The sequence below is a fragment of the Amblyomma maculatum genome, chromosome 4, assembly GCF_055883805.1.
Source record: "Amblyomma maculatum isolate TAMU_Amacu chromosome 4, ASM5588380v1, whole genome shotgun sequence".
Taxonomy (NCBI): Eukaryota; Metazoa; Arthropoda; class Arachnida; order Ixodida; family Ixodidae; genus Amblyomma; species Amblyomma maculatum.
The window spans coordinates 87,994,598-88,015,278 of record NC_139347.1 but is presented as its reverse complement, the minus strand read 5'-3'; the positions used below and the strand labels follow the sequence as shown (position 1 = coordinate 88,015,278).

Genomic DNA, 20,681 nt, shown 5'->3' with positions numbered 1-20,681 from the left:
TTCTTGCGGTAAACCTTACAGAGCATGGGCATTCCTTTATTTTTTAATTCACTCTGCGCTATAACATTTTGATATTCATTGGTACCTCAGCACTTCTTTCATGAATAAACTCACTAAAGAAGTTATAACATATCTGATTAGCAAACTAGTCGCAAGGCGGACGGACTGACTTGACATAGGCTCACTGTGCTCAAATTGATGCTAAAAAGCACGGCCATGTTTTCTTCATCATTCTGACGCTAGCGTTACTCAAAACTTCCACACTATGCGATACACAAGGCACGCACGGTAAATTTACTATGTAATTCAACGCTCGCGCAAGGCTGTTAACCCCAGGCAGTTTCTTCAAACCTATAGGCTACAAATTCGAAAACATCGTTTATAGATACGTTCGGTCATGTCAGGCACGCATTTTCATTCGTTAAAATGCCTAAAAGGTGAAGATAGTTCGCAGTATATGCATCTCCGAACAAAATCCATTCACGAGCACAAGTTCTTAAACAAGCAGCGCTCGCGTAGCGGGCGGCTGACAGAAATAATTCGCAGCGCAGCACGCAGGTTATATTCTTAAAATAGCCAGCCGTTGCAGTCGCACGTTCCTGGCAAGGAGAGGCAGAAAAAGTCGTTTCACCTAAATTTCCCCATGAACATTATGAAGGTGTGCAAACTACCCGCCATCTTGACAGCTCCGAGGCCGTCTATTCGCGCAGTTTTTTACACGCGAGTTCATATTATGACCGGCAGCCGGATGCGGGCTAGAGAGCCTCGACAGTTGTCGAGACGATAGTGAATCAGCCTGTTTCAGCATATCGAAAGAAAGATGATATATGGTTGCTGGTACCTCTTCATATCAACCTGTTAGAGATACATAGGGAGAAACATGTAAAATGTGCGAAGTTAACTAATTTCTGCAATCAACCACGCAGCAGACAGTCAGTTGGCATGCTTGACGTAACGTCTGGCGCATTCTCGTATCATCGACAGCGTTAATGCGAGATACATATGCTGTACCACGAGTGCGTCGCAAATTGACCATAGGTGCATCCGCCGCTGTGGATCAATGATTAGAGCAATCGGCTACCTAGTCGAACTATTCGTGCTCGAAACAGGCCGTGACGGCTGGATTTCGATGGAGGCGAAAAGCACGGGGTAGTGTGTGGTGGGATGTCAGCACACGTTAACGATCCACAGGTGGTCGAAATTACTCCGTGATCTTTCACGACGGCAAATTTTAATCTCCTGCCTTCTTCTCCATCCAAACCGTGCGGATAAACTATCGTGCGATAAGTGAGACACTTTCTTTCCCTCTGATTTGCTTTTAAACTAAATTGTCATGCTTTTTTAACAGACACCGTCTCAGTAAATCACATATAGTTTGGGCGACAAATATGTGTTTGAAAAATTTTTATGATTCACAGTCTGCATGCAGAAACTATACAAAAGGGAAGAATTTCCAGCATAGCACTTCAAATCCTCCGTCGCACCACAACTCACCACCTCCAAGACACCTACATCATATGGACTCCGGGACACACTCACTTGAAAGGAAACGAGGCAGCCAACGCTTCAGCCCGAGGATATGCTAACCGGGCACCACATTCAGAGGGATTTCGGAGAATACAGGATGTACCCAAGAAATATACTGACATCCTCCTGCATTACAGACTTGAAAGAAGAAAATATTCCCCACCCCACAAGAAACTGAGCAGAGAAGAAGCAGTCACCCTCCGAAAAATCCCAACCAACAGCCACGTCCACGGCACCTTACTACACAAAATCTCGCCCATCACCCACAAATATGAATTCGCATTTTGCAACCCCAGTCGAAAAAAACTACAGAACTTTGTCAAAAATACGACAAAATATCCTGTAGTTCTGTCGTAACCATCAGATTTTTCTGTAGTTCTGTAGTACTTTTCTGTAGCTCTGTAGTTTTTCTGTAGTATATTTCTGTTGTCTATAGTTTTGTACCCCTTTTCTGTTGTTACCACAGAAATTTCTGATGTTACTACAGAATGTTCTGTTCTCACAACAGGTTTTGCCGTCAAAAACCGCACAGAAATTCTGTCGTAACATCAAAAAATTTTCTGCAGTTTTTTCCGACTAGGACGTACCAAACACCCTACAACATATGGTGTGGAGATGCAAGGGACCACATGGTACCATAATCACCAAGGACTTAACCGAAGAGCAGTGGGAGACTGAGCTGCCAAGCCCCAGCCTGGAGGATCAGCGTAGTCTGGTCAACCAGACTCGGGAGATGGCTCGGGTCCACGGCTTCCTGGGTTGAGGAGGCTGCCCACATAGGGCTAAATATTTCACGCCTGCTCCGTATAAATGTTTGTGTCTCTCTCTCTTCGGTTATACAACTTTTACTCATTTTCTGATCAATTTTACTAATTTTATTTCTGTTTTTTTTTCTCGAACGCCCAACTACCGGTCACGTGACACACACGCAGACACGTCGCAATTCCGGTCACATGACACTTGCCACACGTCACATGGCCCTACCACACATCACGTGACTGGATGTGTGACGTCATATCCGGACATTTATCTAACTCTGCCTGGCTATTTGGATGTCTAATTTACCTTTTTGCTATAATACTACCTAACCATTACAATTTACTGATACGATTTCTCAGACGAGATTATTTCATTCTGTATCTACTACAATGATTCATTTTTTCGGTAACTCGTTCGGTCAGGACGAAATAGTGTACAGAACTTTTGGGGACGCGACACCTCATAGACACCTGTAATGCTGAAGCATTAATAATTAAAAATTCGCGGAATGAAAAGGCGACATCGATTAAGCGCTATGACAACTACGCGTAAGGCGAAGCTTGAGCGTCCCTGTTTTGTCTCCCACTCTCTCTCTCAAATGACATCGTCACTTGGCTATCGTGGCCAGCAATGCACACTTCGACCACACACGATCGAAGCGCCCGTGCCCAAGATACGTTTTTGTGAATGGCGCTCCCCCTCCCCCCCCCCCCCCCCCCCCCCCCACACACACAGTATCCGGATTACGCGCAGCCATACCTTTCTGGAAGCGAGGTACTCCATCCCTCGGGCGCACTGGAAGGCGAAGCAGAGCAGGTCGCATGTGGTGAGCGCCGCGTCGCGTAGGTCGCTGTGGTCTTGCCGGGAGGAAAATCTTATCAGTGGTGCATGGTTGTCAAACAGAAAGCTGTCCGTGGTGCTTCCGCTGTCCGACACTGGGAAGCTGAACTCGTTTCCGTGGCTCGAAGGGGTCGCGCTCATCGCTAGGTCCGCGTATCTGAGCATCGGGGTGTGCTGCTGCCGCTGTTGACTGAAAGAAAAAAAAGAGAACATTGGAGTCAGCAACGGCCCAGCGATGTATGTTTTTGCATCTGCCCGTCAACCATATCTATGAATTTCCGACTACTGGTAACACAACATCTATTGTAGCTCAAAGCGGAAGTGCCCGACGTAAACGCAAGATACTTTTGCACTGCAGCAACGTATTATGTTACATTCTGATTGCAGGGAAAAAATATCATGGGCTCGAATTACAATAATTTCCTGCTATGCCCACGTCGAGAGGGAAGAAATTGCTTTAATGACTCTGCATTAACCCTATACCTTTGTCAAGCACTCGCTTTTCTGGCACTCCTTATAAACACACGCTACAAATTCGTTTTTATTTTTTACCCATAGTTGTCTTTTACAGACGCGTTATCATCACGAAGAAATTCCCGTCTTATGCATAGACAAAAACAGAAATTACCCGCCTTTGCGGAAATTCAGACAACCAGCATCAAATAAACTGTAAAGATGTCTTCAGCTGACGGCATTTGTGCATGTTTCGGCCCATTAGTGTGGCGGCATGCATTCGAGTGGCCGCCACTAGTGCAGTGCAGAACTTTGGGCTGGGATTAGCAGAGCAGTACACGAGTGCGTGGCACCGTGAGACCATGACTGCAACTAACGGAAGAGCGTGGTGCAATCCCATCCTGCAGCGCAATCTATAACAGACATTGTGGGCATACAACGTTGCCGATGCAGCGATATTTCACTCTAATAATGTTCGATATCGTGCTTCGACGAAATTAAAAAAAGAAAAACTGAGACGAAGCATCTCAGTTAGGCGAAAAGGAATGTTGCAAGTGATAGCAATTGAAATTCACTTTCTCTACTAGGGAGCCTACATGTTGTGCCGCGGCGCCCGGCTGGATGGATGGATGGATGGAAGGATGGAATATAGGAGCGTCCCCTTTGAAACGGGATGGTAGCAGTTGCTATCATGCTCGTTTTTTCCCCCTTATATCCTAAGTATTGTTTTAAATCAGTTCAGATGGATGGATGAAATATAGAAGCGTCCCCTTTGAAACGGGGTGGTAGCAGTAGCTATCATGCTCATTTTTCTCCCTGTATCTTAATTATTGTTTTAGATTGGTTAACTATACCATCATTCTATTTATTAAATTTTTGTTTCTACATTACTAACACAATGTCACTTTTCTGCTTTTAAGCCACCAATCTTCCAGTCGTTTTTTGCTAGCTTCCACCGCCGGTATATTCACCCGGCCACAGGTATCTCTAAACCCCAGAGCTTCAGGAAGAGTAACTGCGCCTGCATCAACTTCCGGAGGAATACCATTACATTCGCGTATAATATGGTCAATTGTTTCACTGGAGTTACCACATAGAGCACATGCGTCATCTTCATTGTTAAATTTCTTTTCGGAGCTGCGTGTTCTAAGGTGCTTTATCGCTCCACAGCGTCACCTAGTGACAAATAGCGGAAATATTGTCAAAATGATTAAGAGCGCATTTAAAGCCCGCCTTTCTCTTTGTTTTTGTGGTGCAACGGATTATCACTACTTATCTCCGCATTGAAATGTCTGCTATTTTTTTCCTGATCTTTTTTTTTTTTTTTAATTCGCAACATTCGAATAAACTACTAGCACCTTCCCTTGGGTGCGTTCCCCTTTAAATTGCATTATGTGATGTTTTTGATTCTTAATAGTCGCTAACCCAACCGTGAATAGATCCAGGAGGTGACGGTATGACACCAGTTACACGACGCAATCCTCCTCGCCGTAATCATTTCCTGCCTGCGGTGAGTGCATGCCACCTTTAGATCGCGCTCAGAGATACGTCACATCACATCACTTTATTTTCCTTAAAGACCCCTTGCGGGGCGTTACATAAGGGATACCTCTTAGCAACAACCACCGTTTAACTCGCTGAGAGGCAACCAGTGAGGAGAAAGAAATTCCTGGACTCCACCGTCGAGAGAATGAAATTACGCCACGCAGGTATGGCCGATGGCCCGTGCGTCTATATCTGAACGATTATAATACAGGCACTTTTAAAGCAGCAAGCATACCTGCGTGGTTCGATGAATGACAAACATGCGCCACCGATATCGCAACATTTCGCAATCATGCGTGGACGTCCCTCCTTATCCGCTATTTCTGAGAACGTAGGATGGTATTCGAGATCTTCGAGAATCTCGGAAGCCCCGGTGAAGAGAAGGCAGAAATGGCGGCGGCACTCCATAAGTGTTTCTCTCATCGGCTGAAGTCATAGGGTCGTTCTACTCAAGCCGGGTCATGTTTGACGCCACATCCTGAAGTGTGCACAGGTGCAGAAGCAGTGCGTCTCAACCGATGAAAATGTATTTTTTTTTTCCGAGTGGCGTAGTTGTCTGCACGTTTCAGGGACTACTGAGTACAACTCAATGCATTCATTGATCGTAGTAAACATCACCTGCAAGACCTCCTCTGGCTATGTCAATATATGTTCGGCAGAAAAAGATGCGTACATTTCCGAGAAAATTGAGTTTAAAAATTTTCTCTCGATCCGACTACGACTCGTGAGGCCAGGGCCGAGAAGTACTTCACGGCCACCGTTTTGAAGTTACTCGCGAGGAGAGAAGGTGTCCTGACGTCATGAAGGTTGTCTTGCGAAAGCATCAGGTATTAGGTGACATTTACACTTCACTAATTGTTTACCTTTTAAGAGCTCCGTTTCAATTAGCACAGCCTCTTCGTCATTACAATGCAGTAATCTATTGATACAGGGCAGTTTCAGTTAGTCATGAAATATCGTTTAAGCTGTGGAGAGTCCATAAGAGTAAATAGAAACGGACTGGGTTAGTTGAGTCGTGTGATATAACGGGTGTTTCACCGAACACTTTCTAAATTAGTAAATCTAGGAAGCTTGAAATAGAAAACAAAAAAACAATTTCAATAATGAAATTTCGGGTGGTGGTCGTGAACCTCTACAGAAACTGTACGAATAAAAATAACATTTCTAAAGGTCATTAATTAGCCTTTTTAATAACCAACGGTGCTTAGTGCTAATGGGTGGTTCTAAACCGTAGACAAAACAAAGACAACTTTTAATCAGCTTTTCAAACAAAGCAAAACTAGTTTTCTAAAGCCGGCGAACCCGATGAAGTTTGTTTTTCGCACGCAAATGAAACTAAAAGGTTTAGACCGACAGAAAAGTTGGTGGAAATCGCACGTCCGCTGCTGACGTGCTGTAGTGCCTCAGACATCGATTTTGAAATGTCGGCTCTTCTGTGCCGTGTCAGGCACTTTCTTAGCTTCGTCGCTATAGAGAAACCGAGGTCCTCAACCGCACCTGCAGCAAAACTAGCCAATTCAACCGATATACATTTTTAGACTCGACTCGAAAGCAACGACCGCGCACTTGGCAATAACTATGCTTTTCTTTGCATCAAACAATGAAGACAAACAGAATTCTATGTCTGGAAGAATGGCCCATGCACACTGATGCACATTCATATTTTTCGCCGTCGTCACTGCAAGACGTCATCATGTGACGTGTCGCTTGTGCCGAGCTTCCTACGAGTCTTACGCGTTATGTTTCAGTTTTGCGCGGAAAAAGTTCTGGATTTTGTATCACTGCGAAGCTTTCAAAATTAGTTTTTCCGCTTTCGAAAAAACGCTGTTGCATAACCTCGTCCGTGGCTTCGAACTCCCAGTTGACAGCCACCCACCAACAGGGATAGTTAGAAGGCTAATTAAACAGTATATTTAATTGAGCTATGGAGTTCGTACAGTTTATACAGCAAATTACGACCGCCACGGGTGAGAACTCAATTGTTAATAAAAGTATATATATATATTTTTTCCGTATTCAAACTCTTCTTTTTATTAAATTTTGAAAGAATTCTCTGGGGCATCTGGTTCAATAACCTCTTGGAAACTTCAGCCGTGTGCGAACTCATCATCATCATCATCATCATCATCATCATCATAATCATCATCATCATCATCATCATCATCATCATCAGCCTGATTATACCCACTGCAGGGCGAAGGCCTCTCCCATATCTCTCCACTTAACCCGGTTCTGTGGTAGCTGCATCCACTTGACCCCTGCGAACTTCTTAATCTCATCCGCCCACCTAACTTTCTGCCGCCCCCTGCTACGCTTTCCTTCCCTTGGAATCCAGTTTGTTACCCTCAGCGACCATCGGTTATCCTCTCTTCGCACTACATGTCCTGCCCATGTCCAGTTCTTCTTCTTAATTTCTACTAGAATGTCGTTAACTTGAGTTATTTCTTTGACCCACTCTGCAGGCTTTCTATCTCTTAATGTTACCCCTACCATTTTTCGTTCCATACCCCTCTGGGTTGTCCTCAACTTAAGTAGAACTCTCTTGGTTAGCCTCCACGTTTCAGCCCCATAGGTGAGTACAGGCAAGATGAAACTGTTGTATACTTTCCTCTTGAGCGATACCGGTAAGCTGCTAGTCATAATCTGCGAGTGCTTGCCAAATGCGCTCCATCCCAATCTTATTCTTCTTGTTATTTCCTTTTCATGGTCCGGATCTGCGGTTACTACCTGTCCTAAGTAGATATATTCGCCTACTACTTCCAGTATTTCGCTACCTAATGTAAACTCCTGTTCCTTCCCGAGGTGGTTGAACATTACCTTAGTCTTCTGCATATTGATTTTCAAGCCTACCTTTCTACTTTTCCTGTCTAGGCCATCAATCATTATTTGCAGTTCATCTCCCGAGTTGCTTAGCAAGGCAATGTCATCAGCAAATCGCAGATTACTGAGGTATTCTCCATCTACCCTTATCCCTAACTGCTCCCATTCCAAGTCTCTGAATACTTCCTCTAAACAAGCTGTGAATAGTACTGGGGAGATTGTGTGTCCTTGCCTAACACCTTTCTTTATGGGAATTTTGTTACTTTCTTTATGCAGAACTATGGTTGCTGTGCAGCCACTATATATATCTTCCAGCACTTTCACGTACGGCTCCTCTACCCCCTGATTTCGCAATGCCTGCATCACTGCCGAGGTTTCAACTGAGTCAAATGCTTTTTCGTAATCAATGAATGCTATGTATAAGGGCTGGTTATATTCCGAGCATTTTTCTATCACCTGATTGATGGTGTGGATATGATCGATAGTAGAGTACCGTTTCCGAAACCCTGCTTGATCCTTTGCTTGATTGCAGTCTAAGGTTGTCCTGATTCTATGAGCGATTACCTTAGTAAATACCTTATACGTAACAGACAGTAAGCTGACTGGTCTGTAATTTTTAAGGTCCTTAGAGTCCCCTTTCTTGTGAATGAGGATAATGTTTGCATTCTTCCATGCTTCTGGTACCGTCGATGACACCAGGCACTGCGTATACACGGTGGCCACTTTTTCTAGCACGATATCCCCCCCGTCCTTCAGCAAATCTGTAGTTATCTGATCCTCTCCAGCTGATTTAACCCTTTTCATAGTTTCTAATGCTTTCTTGACCTCGTCCTTCGTCACTGGTGGAACGTCTGACTGTTTTTCCCTACCGCCAATCTCATTACGGTCCTGACTACTTTGGCTACTGTAGAGATCTGTATAGAACTCCTCGGCTGTTTTGACTATCTTGTCCATATATAGTGATGACGTTGCCCGCCTTGTCCCTTATCGCATACATCTGGTTTTTGCCTATGCCCAATTTCTTCTTTACCGCTTTAAGGCTTCCCCCGTTCTTTACAGCATGCTCAATTTTCTCCATGTTATACTTCCTTATATCGGCCACCTTGCGCTTATTGATTAGCTTTGATATTTCGGCCAATTCTATCTGGTCTGTTGGATTGGAAGCTTTCATACTCTGCCGTTTCTTAATCAAATCTTTCGTCTCCTTAGACAGCTTACCGGTATCCTCTCTAACTATCCTACCGCCTACTTCTACCGCGCACTCAGTAATGATATCTCTGAAATTATTGTTCCTTGCCTCTAGGGTAATGTCGCCATCCTCAGTTAGAGCTGAATACCTATTCTGTATCGAGATCCTGAACTCTTCTGCCCTCCCCCTCACCGCTAATTCGTTGATGGGTTTCTTTCTTACTAATCTATTGCGTTCCTTCTTCAGATTTAGGCTAATTCGGGACCTCACCATCCTGTGGTCACTACATCGAACTTTCCCGATTACTTCTACATCCTGCACAATGGCGGGGGTTGAACACATTATGAAGTAGCCATAAATGCGGTCTGCCTGATGAGCTAGCCAAGGTCGCGGTGCAGCGCTCACCAGTAGTTGGAGTTTGAAATGGCGAAGGCAGCGCTCGCCGACCAGAAACCGGGCGACGCCGAAGTCGGGGAGTTTGGACTGTAGCATATATCTGGATCTACTTTTCCCGTTTCAGGGTTTAGCTGGTTGACGAAGCACTCGCGGTGCCTCAGTAGGTAGTGTCGTAGGTTGCCGAACTTGCAGTACTCCACGATCACCATCAGTTCACCTGCATGCAGCAGAATAGGTGCTGTAGGAACCGCGCACTTAGGCGTTCACATTAAAGCACTGCCGCCGACATGAAAATGTGCGCCGACTCGTTTTGTTGGTGTTTCCATATTTCTTTCAGTAGAACTGCGGCGCTTTAAAAACTAATAATGCACAAACGGCGCTATAATTTGAAGGAAAAGTTGGAACACCAAAGGTGATGCTTTGAGGCCAGCTTGAATATCAGCTCCATGTGGTGTCTTGTTTCTCGTATCAATTTTATACCAATTTTGGGCAGTTTTTTGCAATATGGATGAAGAAGAAGCTGGTGGCAAATTTCAAAAGATCAAAGTCATGCCCGATCGCAAGCTACATAGTATTTACCCCACCCCCCTACTAAAACTAACTGTTCAAGCACAGACTCTGCAGGCTGTTTTCAAGAATATACCTAGGTAAAGATGACAGTGAACCTTACCTTTAGCTATATTCTTCGTGACGGCGCCGAGGATATTCACAATGTTCAAGTGCCGGCCGAGATGAATGAGGATCTTGAGCTCGGCCATCAAAGCCTTGCGCTGAGACATGTCGGCTCGTTCTGAGGAACGAAGAAAATTAAGAATAATAAATAACAGGTACGCAAAAGGTTGCAGCGAACACATTTCCCAAGAGCACAAATTTCGGCAACTTCCTTGAACTGAAACGCAGTGGCTCACCTTTGAGCATTTTCACTGCCACCGTAAGCGACTGCCCGTTGAGGCCAAGACCAATCGCTTCAGCCTTGACAACACGGCCGAACGCACCTTGTCCCAGCGTTCTACCTGTAGGTGAAGCAACAGCTGGTGTTAAACTTTGTTGACAGCAAAACACTGTTTACCTTATTTCGCCACCCTAATCACTGAATCCAATAAGTTCTATTCTATGGTTGCACTGACATAATTCAATACATACCCGCACGCCAGGTACTTATTGGGCACATAATTCTGTATTCGGTACAATTGGAGGAGAATCTTTCCACTTTCGATGGTGGTGGTGGTAAAAACATTTATTTACATTTTGAAGGAGGTCTGTTTGGCGTGGAGCTTTAAGGGCCTCGGCCTTACAATACTGGGTGCAGTCCCTAGTCAGGCACCCCATTGGTGGTTGCTGCCGCCCGCGCACGCCGCGTTAAGGCCCTGTCGGCCTGTAGGTCACAGCAGCCGAGCAGGGTCGCCTCCCAGTCATCCCGGGAAGGGTTAGAGATGGGGGGAAGGAATGGGTTCTGTTGGCAGGCCCATACCATGTGGTAGGTATCAGCCACCTCCCCACAGTACTGGCACTAGGAGAACATAGAGGATGACAATCATCAAGGAAGGAATCTGCGCCCTCTTCGAGTCGTTGACAGTAAAGTTTTAAAGGTTGCTTTACCACAACAAATCTCCCAGTCGCATTAAGAGCAGACAGCCTTGCAGGGCTCTCTTTCCAACGCATTGGAATCAACGTTCATCTATGAAGACAGCAATAAGGTTATATGCCGTCATCAACGTGATATGCCAGTTTCTTCACATGATTTTTTCGCGTAGCAGCATGATTCTCTTTTCTTCCCTGCCAGCCGGCTTTCCCGACGGTGCGCGAGTCCAACCCGACAAGCGTCCGCGTATCGTATTAGCGGGGCGTACCCAGCTTGACGCGATCCTTGGGGATTTCCCAGCGCTGGTCATACGGCAGCAGCTCCACCTGCTCGCAGAGTGGCAGGTCGGGGTTGAACATGTCCACCTGACCCTTGTCGAAGAGGGTTTTGTTGAGCAACTCCATCTCCTTTTCTTCTTTCTGTGTGATGCGAAAAACCATTCGTAAAACGGTAAGGACTCGCTCTTCAGTCTTCCAGCATTCGTGGAAAGTACGCCATATTTCTTCTTACCATTACTGCGCGGTATTTCTCGCAGTAGAAGAACAATCCGACGAGGAAGCCAACGACGAGTACGATGAACACGACGCTTATCCAAGTGATTTGGGTACTAGTCACGGACGCCTGTTTTCCTGGAATAAGCATAAACTGATGTCAAATATCGCAATGTTCTGTATAAACTGCACCGTATAAAATAGATCCCCCTAAAAGCACAATAAAAGCTTCTTGATCGCGCGTCTGGCGCTTCTGGACTAGACATGCTATGTGAACGAATTGCCTTATTTATCCAGCGCAAATCAAACAAATGAAGTCCAACTTTCACATCCCCAAGTATGGTATGAAACTACTGGCCGATAACAAAGCTGCGTGTTTTAGGCACCAATACAGATTTACCTATTAAAGCGACGTAATGATAAGGCTCATCTGCTTGAAGTTAAAGAATATAATTACCACTCCTACCATAACGTAGAAGGAAGCTTAAAGCAATCCAATAACAAGCTCGTTAAGTTATGGTAAAAAGAAAATCGAAATAGTTGCAGGCACAAAAAGATGACAAATGAAGACTGCAAGCAATACAGTAGCTATGCATGTCGCTCACTCTTTTTCTTGAAGTTACAGGGACTCGAGCGAATCCATGACGCAAGTGCACTGGGCCTACAGTGCGCTATCATCGTATACGCACCGCTGGCGACGTGGATGGTGGTGTTGGCGTATATGGCGCCGGCCCTGTTTTCGGCCCGGCACTGGTAGAAGCCGCTGTCCTGGGGGGTCACCTTGTGCTTGATGAGCCGTCGGCCCTCGCTGAAGCTGTCCATGCCGGTCATGTTCAGCGGATTGCCGTCCTTGAACCACGTGATGCTGGGCTCTGGCAGGCCGTTCGCCGCGCAGAACAAGTCGACGTACGACACGTCGCTCACCACCTCGTTTCGCAGGGTGGTCATGTTGAACTCCGGAGCAAGCATTCCTGCGCAGTGGCGCACAAAACACAAGAATGCGCAGAGTGAGGCTCGTTTCTGCGACTGTAGCGAAAATGTTCGGTGCAGTCGGTGACGCCGCAGTGTGATTTCGCACAGCGCTTTTACATACAGCGAACCAGCGTGCGGATTCGGTGAGATATACCCTCAGGGTTGTTTGATGCTTTGTAGAACACGCGTACGCAGAACTGTTTGATTTATATATTCAGATGTCTTTTTAGACACTTAGCGATAACTAACACGTATTTATGAAAACGGGCAGTCCTTCAAGATACAAAAAAAGCACGTTGCTGCGCCGAATGAAACCATCGGACCTGAAAATAGGGATATCTCATGGGGGCGCGCGCTCTCCTTCGATACTGGGCGCGCCCGCCCGTGGATGTCACCATACGCCACATGACGTCGCAGCGCTCCTCGGCTCCTTATTGGTCAGTCGCAGAACGACCGCGCCGACTCTGCGACTGTTGGAAACTCCTCCGCGGTTGGAGCGACGATCGCTCTGCTGTCATTGTTTCTCACAGTGCTACCCAAAAGAGTTTGAAAGATGCCACACTAATTCTAGAAGTCGCAGTGTTAATATAGTTTTCAAATGCTATTAATATCATTAAAGTAACAGACTTAGTTGATTCAGCGTTGGTAAAGCAGGTAACGAATGCCGCTCATTTGGACAGAAAATTTTCATACTCTCAGCGAAGCATACCTGCCGCAATGCAGATTTAAGGGCACATTCTCATCTCGAAACAGTGATCGTCAACTGTGTGCTCTAATTTTGAAACTCAGTTTACGGGTGTGCTATGTGCGCCGCACCGCAAGAGTGTTTTTTGGTCCAAGAAGCAGTGAAACAATCTGGAGAACATTATGATAGCTCTGCCCCGATTACATCCGCTCTTACCACAATGTAAGGCGTACGAAATAAGACATTGGCTGTCTATACAATGGATTTTGACGACAACATGATTTCTTTAGGATTTTCTTACATTCACATGCGCGCAAGTGCTCGCGAAACGCGCGCGATGAGGTTGCGCTGGGCGGCGCCGCGTGCTTTTTGCCCCTTGCAACATGGCCGCCGCTGGCTAGGCCGGCTTCACCCGCTCGCATTGGCGTCCATGGGGGACCGCCACTCCACAAGTTCTATATAACCACCTTGGGCTAGACCGACGAGAATCGCAGCGTCGCAGGGCGAAAATCGCATAATCTGAAACGGGCCTGAGGAAGCTGTCGACTTCTTGCCGTCTTGGATGCTGCCGAAGCGAGTGCGGTACTATATTGGCGGTAACTTCGAAGGAACCGCTACAACTCGCTCTGCGTGAAAGTGTCCTTATGTCACGTTGTAAACGACGGACCGATGATTTCGTAATCATCAAAACGTGAGATTGTGCGCAAACTGAAAATCCTCCTTTACTGAGACAGCCGACAAAAATACAACACTTAATTACAGTTCACAGCTTCCTTCCACCGGTATAGTAACTCATGTCATGCGGAGTCTTACTTCTTGGTTAAGTAACACCTAGACAGCAGCCAGGGGCGTGTCAATATCGCACGATGTTTATTTTTTGACAGCTGGGTCAGCTAGGTCTTATTTTTACAAGTAGTTTATTATAATGCGCTAACAGCAATATTTATGACGTACAAGAGATGAACAGAGATTGCGGAAAACTCCGGCAAGCTTCCACAATTGTACAATTTTCCAAAGTAGGCAAACAGGTCGGATATTTAAATTGTCCCATCCGAATAGGTGCGAGCCATATCTATAAACTTTAGCAACACAATTTAACAGCACATTTGTTTCAAGAGATAAGGGCGCTACCTGACATGACTTCACTAAAATTTTCGCGAGAGTGTCGTGAACGCGGTTCAAAAGTAAATATGAAGTGTATTATAGTGGAAATCAAGAAGAAATGGGCCTAGGCAGGACAGTAGTGCGAAGAGAGGACAACCGATGGTCGCTTAGGGTAACAAACTGGATTCTAGGGAAGAAAAGCATAGCAGGGGGCGGCAGAAAGTTAGGTGGGTGGATGAGGTTAAGAAGTTCGCAGAGTTCAAGTGGATGCAGCTGGCACAGGGCCGGGCTAATTGGAGGAATATGAGAGAGGCCTTCGCCCTGAGTGGGTATAGTCAGGCTGATGATGATGATGATGATGGTGAAGCGTAGATGCTCTCAGTTCTCCGTACAGCCATGAACGGCGTTCGAAGCAAGACAATATTTTTAGAGACCCTCATATCCCTGGTGAAAAATCCCATATCGCGCCAAACGGGTTTTAACCGGTCCTATATTATCTCGTATCGATTTCATACTGGTGTGACCAGTCCTGTATGAAGCTTAAACTGGTTTATGCGGACAGGGCATCTCCGGCATGAATCTCAATCCGGACAGTTCGGTTCGATATGAAGCTAATACAGGACAGACCATTTTCGGTATGCATTTCAGACAGGACATCCCAGTCCGGTATGCATATGAAACAGGGCGGACCAGTCTTGAATTGAGCTCATATGCAGAACAGGTGTATCGGAGCACATTTTTATTGTCGGCGCGGTACGAAGGAAGCCCGCGCGACGCAATATCGAAGGTTCGACGACTTCGAGAAACTCCTCATTCCTGCACGAAGAGAGCGCGTGGCCTTGAATGCATCGGCTTCACCTTCCCTCTCATCGCTCGACGATGATGGTGTCTCACAAGGCCGGAAGATGCGAGTCTTCTATGACGACCAATGACGACGCGCGTCTCGGCGGGAGGAAAAGGGAATGCTTCAACGAGTGAAGCTAAGTGTTTGTGCGCATCAGCTTTGGCGCGCTGGAACAGACAGAGGCGGCGGGGTCTATTTATGGAGGTCGCGTCGCTTGTGTGAGTCAGTCATTGCGTGACCTAGTATTGCAGTGTGTTTGCAATTGCTACGGCTCGATTCCCGGGGTTCACCCGCTGCTGGCAGGCCCACAGACCTGCGAGGGAGCGGTGCTCGTCTTACATGGCGGCCACATCGTGAATCACGAGGCGCCGATCTGCAACAGTGCCCTGTGAACAATTTGATTTTTATTTACTTCACTCTCTCGTGTATTGTTCTGTGTTGTAAAGCATCTGTGATTGAACACCTCTTTATCTGCATGCTTAGCGTTGTTTTCTGTGAACCTCTCGTCTGTACATTTTTAGTGTTCGTGTGTATTCCTCTGTATCGTCTCTTGCTGTGTATAAAGTTTGTTACTTCTGACTCCAACCCTTACTCTGGCTTGAACCGGCGAAAGCTGGGCACCAAACGGCCACCCACTTCTTTCACTATAAGGTAGTTGAATTCCGGCTCAGCTTGCCACGCAAGTCGAGGGCATCTCCTTTGCGACCGGAACAGCTACCCCCCTCACTCTAAGGGTGCCTGGGAGTGTGCGCACCATCAAGGGCGAATCGTTAATAATCCTCTAATTGTAAACGGGTGACAACAGGTCATGTTCAATTTTACTGAAACCGGACAAACCAGTCATGAATGGAATTGATACGACACAGAGTATTTTCGCTGCTCAACATAATTCGGGCAGATCGTGAAGCTCAACCAGAATGACCACATTGGAACATGCCAGCGCGCTAAATAAGCATGAAACCACACATATTATACGTTACAACTCTTCTGTATATGTGAAGTACGCATTGTTTCACAAATACCTAGAAGATATGAAGCCGTGGATGGGTGAGATAGCAAGTACATACGCGTATCGCGTTGCTTTTGCGCGTGCAAGAGTCACTGCAGCTTGTACCATCTTGAGTGCATCTTCATATCTGCGACTGAAGATCTGCCGCCTTCAACGCAAAAGTGGAACACGAATGTATCGTTTCGCTAGCGTGGACAAAAATATTGTCACGTCTCGGTAGAAGACCAAGGAGAACCTAGCGATAGATGGTTTGAATGGTCGACCAGAACAAGTCTTGTGTTCAAGCTTCTTTCACTTCCAGGCTCGCGCTTGTCGTCATCTTTTGCGTCGTCTTCTATGCGGCATTTGCCCCCCTCCTTAGGAAGCATCGTCCCGATGAGAACAAAAGGAAGTAGGAGGTTAAGGTCAGACTGAGTGGTATGGCTTCATACGCACGACGTGGACGACGTCAGCTTGGTGCTGGCGTCGCTTTGATGTCGACACCCCGTCTGGCATCACCTCATAAGTGACGTCGGTTAAACGTCGCTGAACAACATAGGGTCCAAAGTATCGTCGCAATAGTTTTTCGGAGAGTCCACGGCGGCGAATAGGTGTCCAGACCCACACTTTGTCGCCAGGTTCGTACATTACATGCCGGTGTCTCTGATTGTAGCGTTGTGCATCGTGCTCCTGCTGATTTTGAATCCGCACACGAGCTAGTTGGCGAGCTTCCTCTGCACGCTGAGCGAATTCCTCGGCGTCCTGGTCGAGATCATCGGTGTCGGCATTCGGGAGCAACATTGCATCCAGCATAGTTGTTACTGGTCGCCCGTGAAGGAGGCTGAATGGTGTCATGCGAGTGGTGTCTTGGCGGGCCGTATTGTAGGCGAACGTAACGTAGGGAAGTATTTCGTCCCAATTCTTGTGGTTTACGTCGACGTACATGCAAAGCATGTCTGCGAGGGTCTTATTGAGGCGTTCCGTCAACCCATTGGTTTGAGGGTGATAGGCAGTAGTTTTACGGTGACTGGTACCACTGAGGCGAAGAACGATTTCCAAAAGTTCGGCCGTAAATGTAGTTCCTCGGTCAGTTATAATAAGTGCCGGAGCGCCATGCCTCAGGACAATGTTCTCAACGAAGAACCTAGCTGCTTCGGCGGCGGTACCCCTTGGCAGAGCCTTGGTCTCCGCGTAGCGGGTCAGATAATCAGTGGCGACAATTATCCATTTATTCCCGGCTGTAGACGTCGGAAATGGTCCCAGGAGGTCCATGCCAATTTGCTTAAAAGGTGTCGCTGGCACTTGAAGAGGGTGGAGTAGGCCAGCTGGTTTTACAGGGGGTGATTTACGGCGCTGGCAGTCAATGCACGTACGTACATAGCGTTTCACTGTCGCCGGCAGTTTTGGCCAGTAGTATCCGTGCTGTACTCTAGCCAACGTGCGGGTGTAGCCTAGGTGACCGGCGGTTGGCTCGTCGTGGCACGCTTGCAAAACTTCAGTGCGGAGAACCGATGGGACGACGAGCAGAAAACTGTTTCCCCCAGGACGGAAGTTCTTCTTGTAAAGGACATTGTTGCGAATAAAAAATGAAGAGATTACTCGGGCAAAAATCTTCGGCACAACCGTAGTTCGCTTCTCCAAGAAATCAATAAGAGGGAGCAATTCCTGATCCTCTCGCTGCTGTTGGGAAAGCGTTGCGTCATCTATGACACCTAAAAACGCAGTGTCTTCATCGGTCATAGTGGAAGGTTCGACCGGCGCTCGCGAAAGGCAATCTGCATCTGTGTGCTTCTTTCCAGATTTGTAAATAACTGCCATGTCAAATTCTTGCAATCGAAGGCTCCAACGCGCGAGTCTCCCTGAAGGGTCCTTTAAGTTCGTCAGCCAACAGAGAGAGTGATGGTCGCTGACGACTTGAAAGGGGCGAGCGTACAAATAAGGGCGGAATTTCATAACCGCCCATACCACTGCAAGACATTCTTTTTCGGTTGCCGAGTAGTTCGCTTCTGCTTTAGATAGGGTCCTGCTGGCGTAAGCAATTACCTTTTCCACACCATCCTGGCGCTGTACTAACACAGCACCTAAGCCCACGTTGCTGGCATCCGTATGAAGCAGTGTAGGGGCGTCGTCATCAAAGTGCGCCAGGACAGGTGGTGTCTGTAGACGCCTCCTCAGCTCATTGAAAGCTTGTTGCTGTTCTTCACCCCAGCGAAAGACTGCGTTGTCACGAGTCAGTGAAGTTAATGGCCAGGCTATTCGTGAAAAGCCAGCAATAAACCGACGGTAATAGGCGCAAAGACCCAAGAAGCGCCGCAATGTCTTTTTGTCCGTAGGTGTTGGGAACTTGGCGACTGCGGAGAGCTTTTCAGGATCCGGCCGAACACCTTCTTGGCTGACGACGTGGCCTAAGAACTGCAGCTCCTCGTAACCGAAGTGGCACTTCTCGGGTTTTAATGTGAGGCCCGCAGATTGTATGGCCTGAAACACAGCTAGCAAACGGAGTAGATGCTCTTCAAATGTCGCCGAAAACACTATCACGTCGTCAAGATACACCAAGCATGTTTGCCACTTAAGTCCCGAAAGCACAGTGTCCATCAGTCTCTGAAATGTTGCTGGCGCCGAGCATAAACCGAACGGAAGGACTTTAAACTCATACAATCCGTCGGGAGTGATGAATGCTGTCTTCTCCCGATCCCTCTCATCCACTTCGATTTGCCAATATCCACTTTTCAAGTCCATCGACGAGAAGTAACGTGCATTTCGTAGGCGATCTAAGGAGTCGTCGATGCGAGGGAGAGGGTACACGTCTTTTTTGGTCACTTGGTTGAGCTTGCGATAGTCTATGCAAAATCGTAAGCTGCCGTCTTTCTTTTTAACAAGTACCACGGGGGAAGCCCAGGGACTCTGTGACGGCTGGATAACGTCGTCTCTAAGCATTTCGGCCACCTGGCGCTGAATGGCTTCACGTTCTTTCGGAGCCACACGGTAAGGATTTTGTCGAATCGGGCGAATCGAGTCATCCGTGATAATTCGATGTTTTGTCAAAGGCGTTTGGCCGATCCGCGATTCTGAAGCAAAACAGTCTCGAAATTGATCTATGAGATCCAAAAGGCGGTCCCGCTCTGAAGAAGACAGATTTGGGCTCACATCAACGATGGTTACGGGTGTCTTGCACACTGATCCTCTCTGTTGCAGTAAGCAACAGTGCTGCGCATTTGGGAGGCTGTCGAAAAAGGCCACAGTTGTGCCTTTCGGAATTTGCTGACGCTCGTCGCTGAAGTTTGTCAGCAGCAGTTCGGTATGCCCATTGGTCAAGTTGACCAGCCCTCGAGCTATAGAAACACCTCGGCTGAGTACCAGGGTAACTGCCCGTTCGGCGACGCCATCGCCTGTATGCGCCACGTCGCATTTCACTTCAACAAGAGAACATGATCTCGGAGGTAATGTCACCGTCTCATTGGCGACGCGTAAGGGCAATAGTGGTACTTGCGCATAACCAAGGTCTTCATGGTTATTGGTGAAGGCAACGATGCTGTCACGGATGCTGATTACAGCCCCATGAAGACGCAGAAAGTCCATGCCCAAGATGAGGTCTTTGCAGCAGTCAGGGAGAATAACGAAGCTGCCAACAAACACCGCGTTTCCTATTCCTATCCGGGCAGTGCATTTCCCTGTCGGTGCCAGTAGCTGACCCCCAGCACTTCTTATTACTGGCCCAGTCCATTCAGTTTTTACTTTGCGCAGGGTGTCGGCCAGTTTCTGGCTAATAATTGAAAAATCTGCCCCGGTATCCACCAGAGCATGTACCGCCAGCCCATCAATGGAAACGGCGAGGTCAGCGCTAACAAAATTATCTGGGTTGATCGTCCCTTTCGGCATTTGCGGCGGAAGCGCGGCAAGGTCGGCGCTGTCAGCTTCGTCGTCATGGCTGATCATCTGGTACGGCATTTTCGGCGGTAGTGCGGAAATGTCAATGTTAGCGGCGGCGTCAGAAGCCCGGGTTGTCGGCAATTGCGGCGGTGGTGAGGGTTTCGACACTTTTAGACTGGTTGCAACCTCCCCTCGCGAGGTTGCAGCTCTTAGTTTCCCCGGTGAGGGCTAGGAGACCGCCGTCCGCTAACGCCAGTAGTGTTGCGACGTGTCGGCGAATAACGCTGTGGCGATGGGGAGGAGCGGCGGCGGAAACCCGGGGTTTCGGTTTCCCTGCTGACCGGAGGGTCGTCGTCGATTTGGGCAGAATTAGTGTCGAAGCGGCGGCGAGCAGAAGCAAGCGGAAAGGACTGCCCCTCTTCGCGGTGGCGGCAGTACCGATACACATGGCCAGGTTGTCCGCAGTAGAAACAAAGTGGTCGGCTGTCATAACTGCGCCACCTGTCAGTTCGGCGCAGTTGAGAGCGCCTGGGAGGCGCCCACTGAGGCCCCTGGAGGAACCGAATCTCCTGACGGTTCGGTGAGCTCGGTGGGGCGTGGTCTGGAGGTGGGCGAC

The 20,681-nt window shown here is 47.5% G+C and overlaps 1 protein-coding gene across 5 annotated transcripts in view; it reads right to left on the bottom strand.

Annotated features, from left to right (window-relative positions):
• The window catches only part of LOC146191597 (vascular endothelial growth factor receptor 1-like), an 84,209-nt gene that overhangs the window by 8,377 nt on the left and 55,151 nt on the right, over positions 1–20,681 (bottom strand). For 4 of the 5 annotated variants that reach the window (XM_084602117.1, XM_084602118.1, XM_084602114.1 and 1 more), the window contains 7 exons: positions 12,208–12,573; positions 11,622–11,740; positions 11,380–11,530; positions 10,438–10,542; positions 10,200–10,319; positions 9,539–9,746; positions 3,046–3,316 (listed from right to left, as the gene is read on the bottom strand). In XM_084602117.1, coding sequence (XP_084458243.1) covers positions 3,046–3,316; positions 9,539–9,746; positions 10,200–10,319; positions 10,438–10,542; positions 11,380–11,530; positions 11,622–11,740; positions 12,208–12,573 — 1,340 coding nt within the window. The remainder of the gene's footprint in view (positions 1–3,045; positions 3,317–9,538; positions 9,747–10,199; positions 10,320–10,437; positions 10,543–11,379; positions 11,531–11,621; positions 11,741–12,207; positions 12,574–20,681) is intronic. The other variant, XM_084602115.1, reaches the window with a different exon arrangement.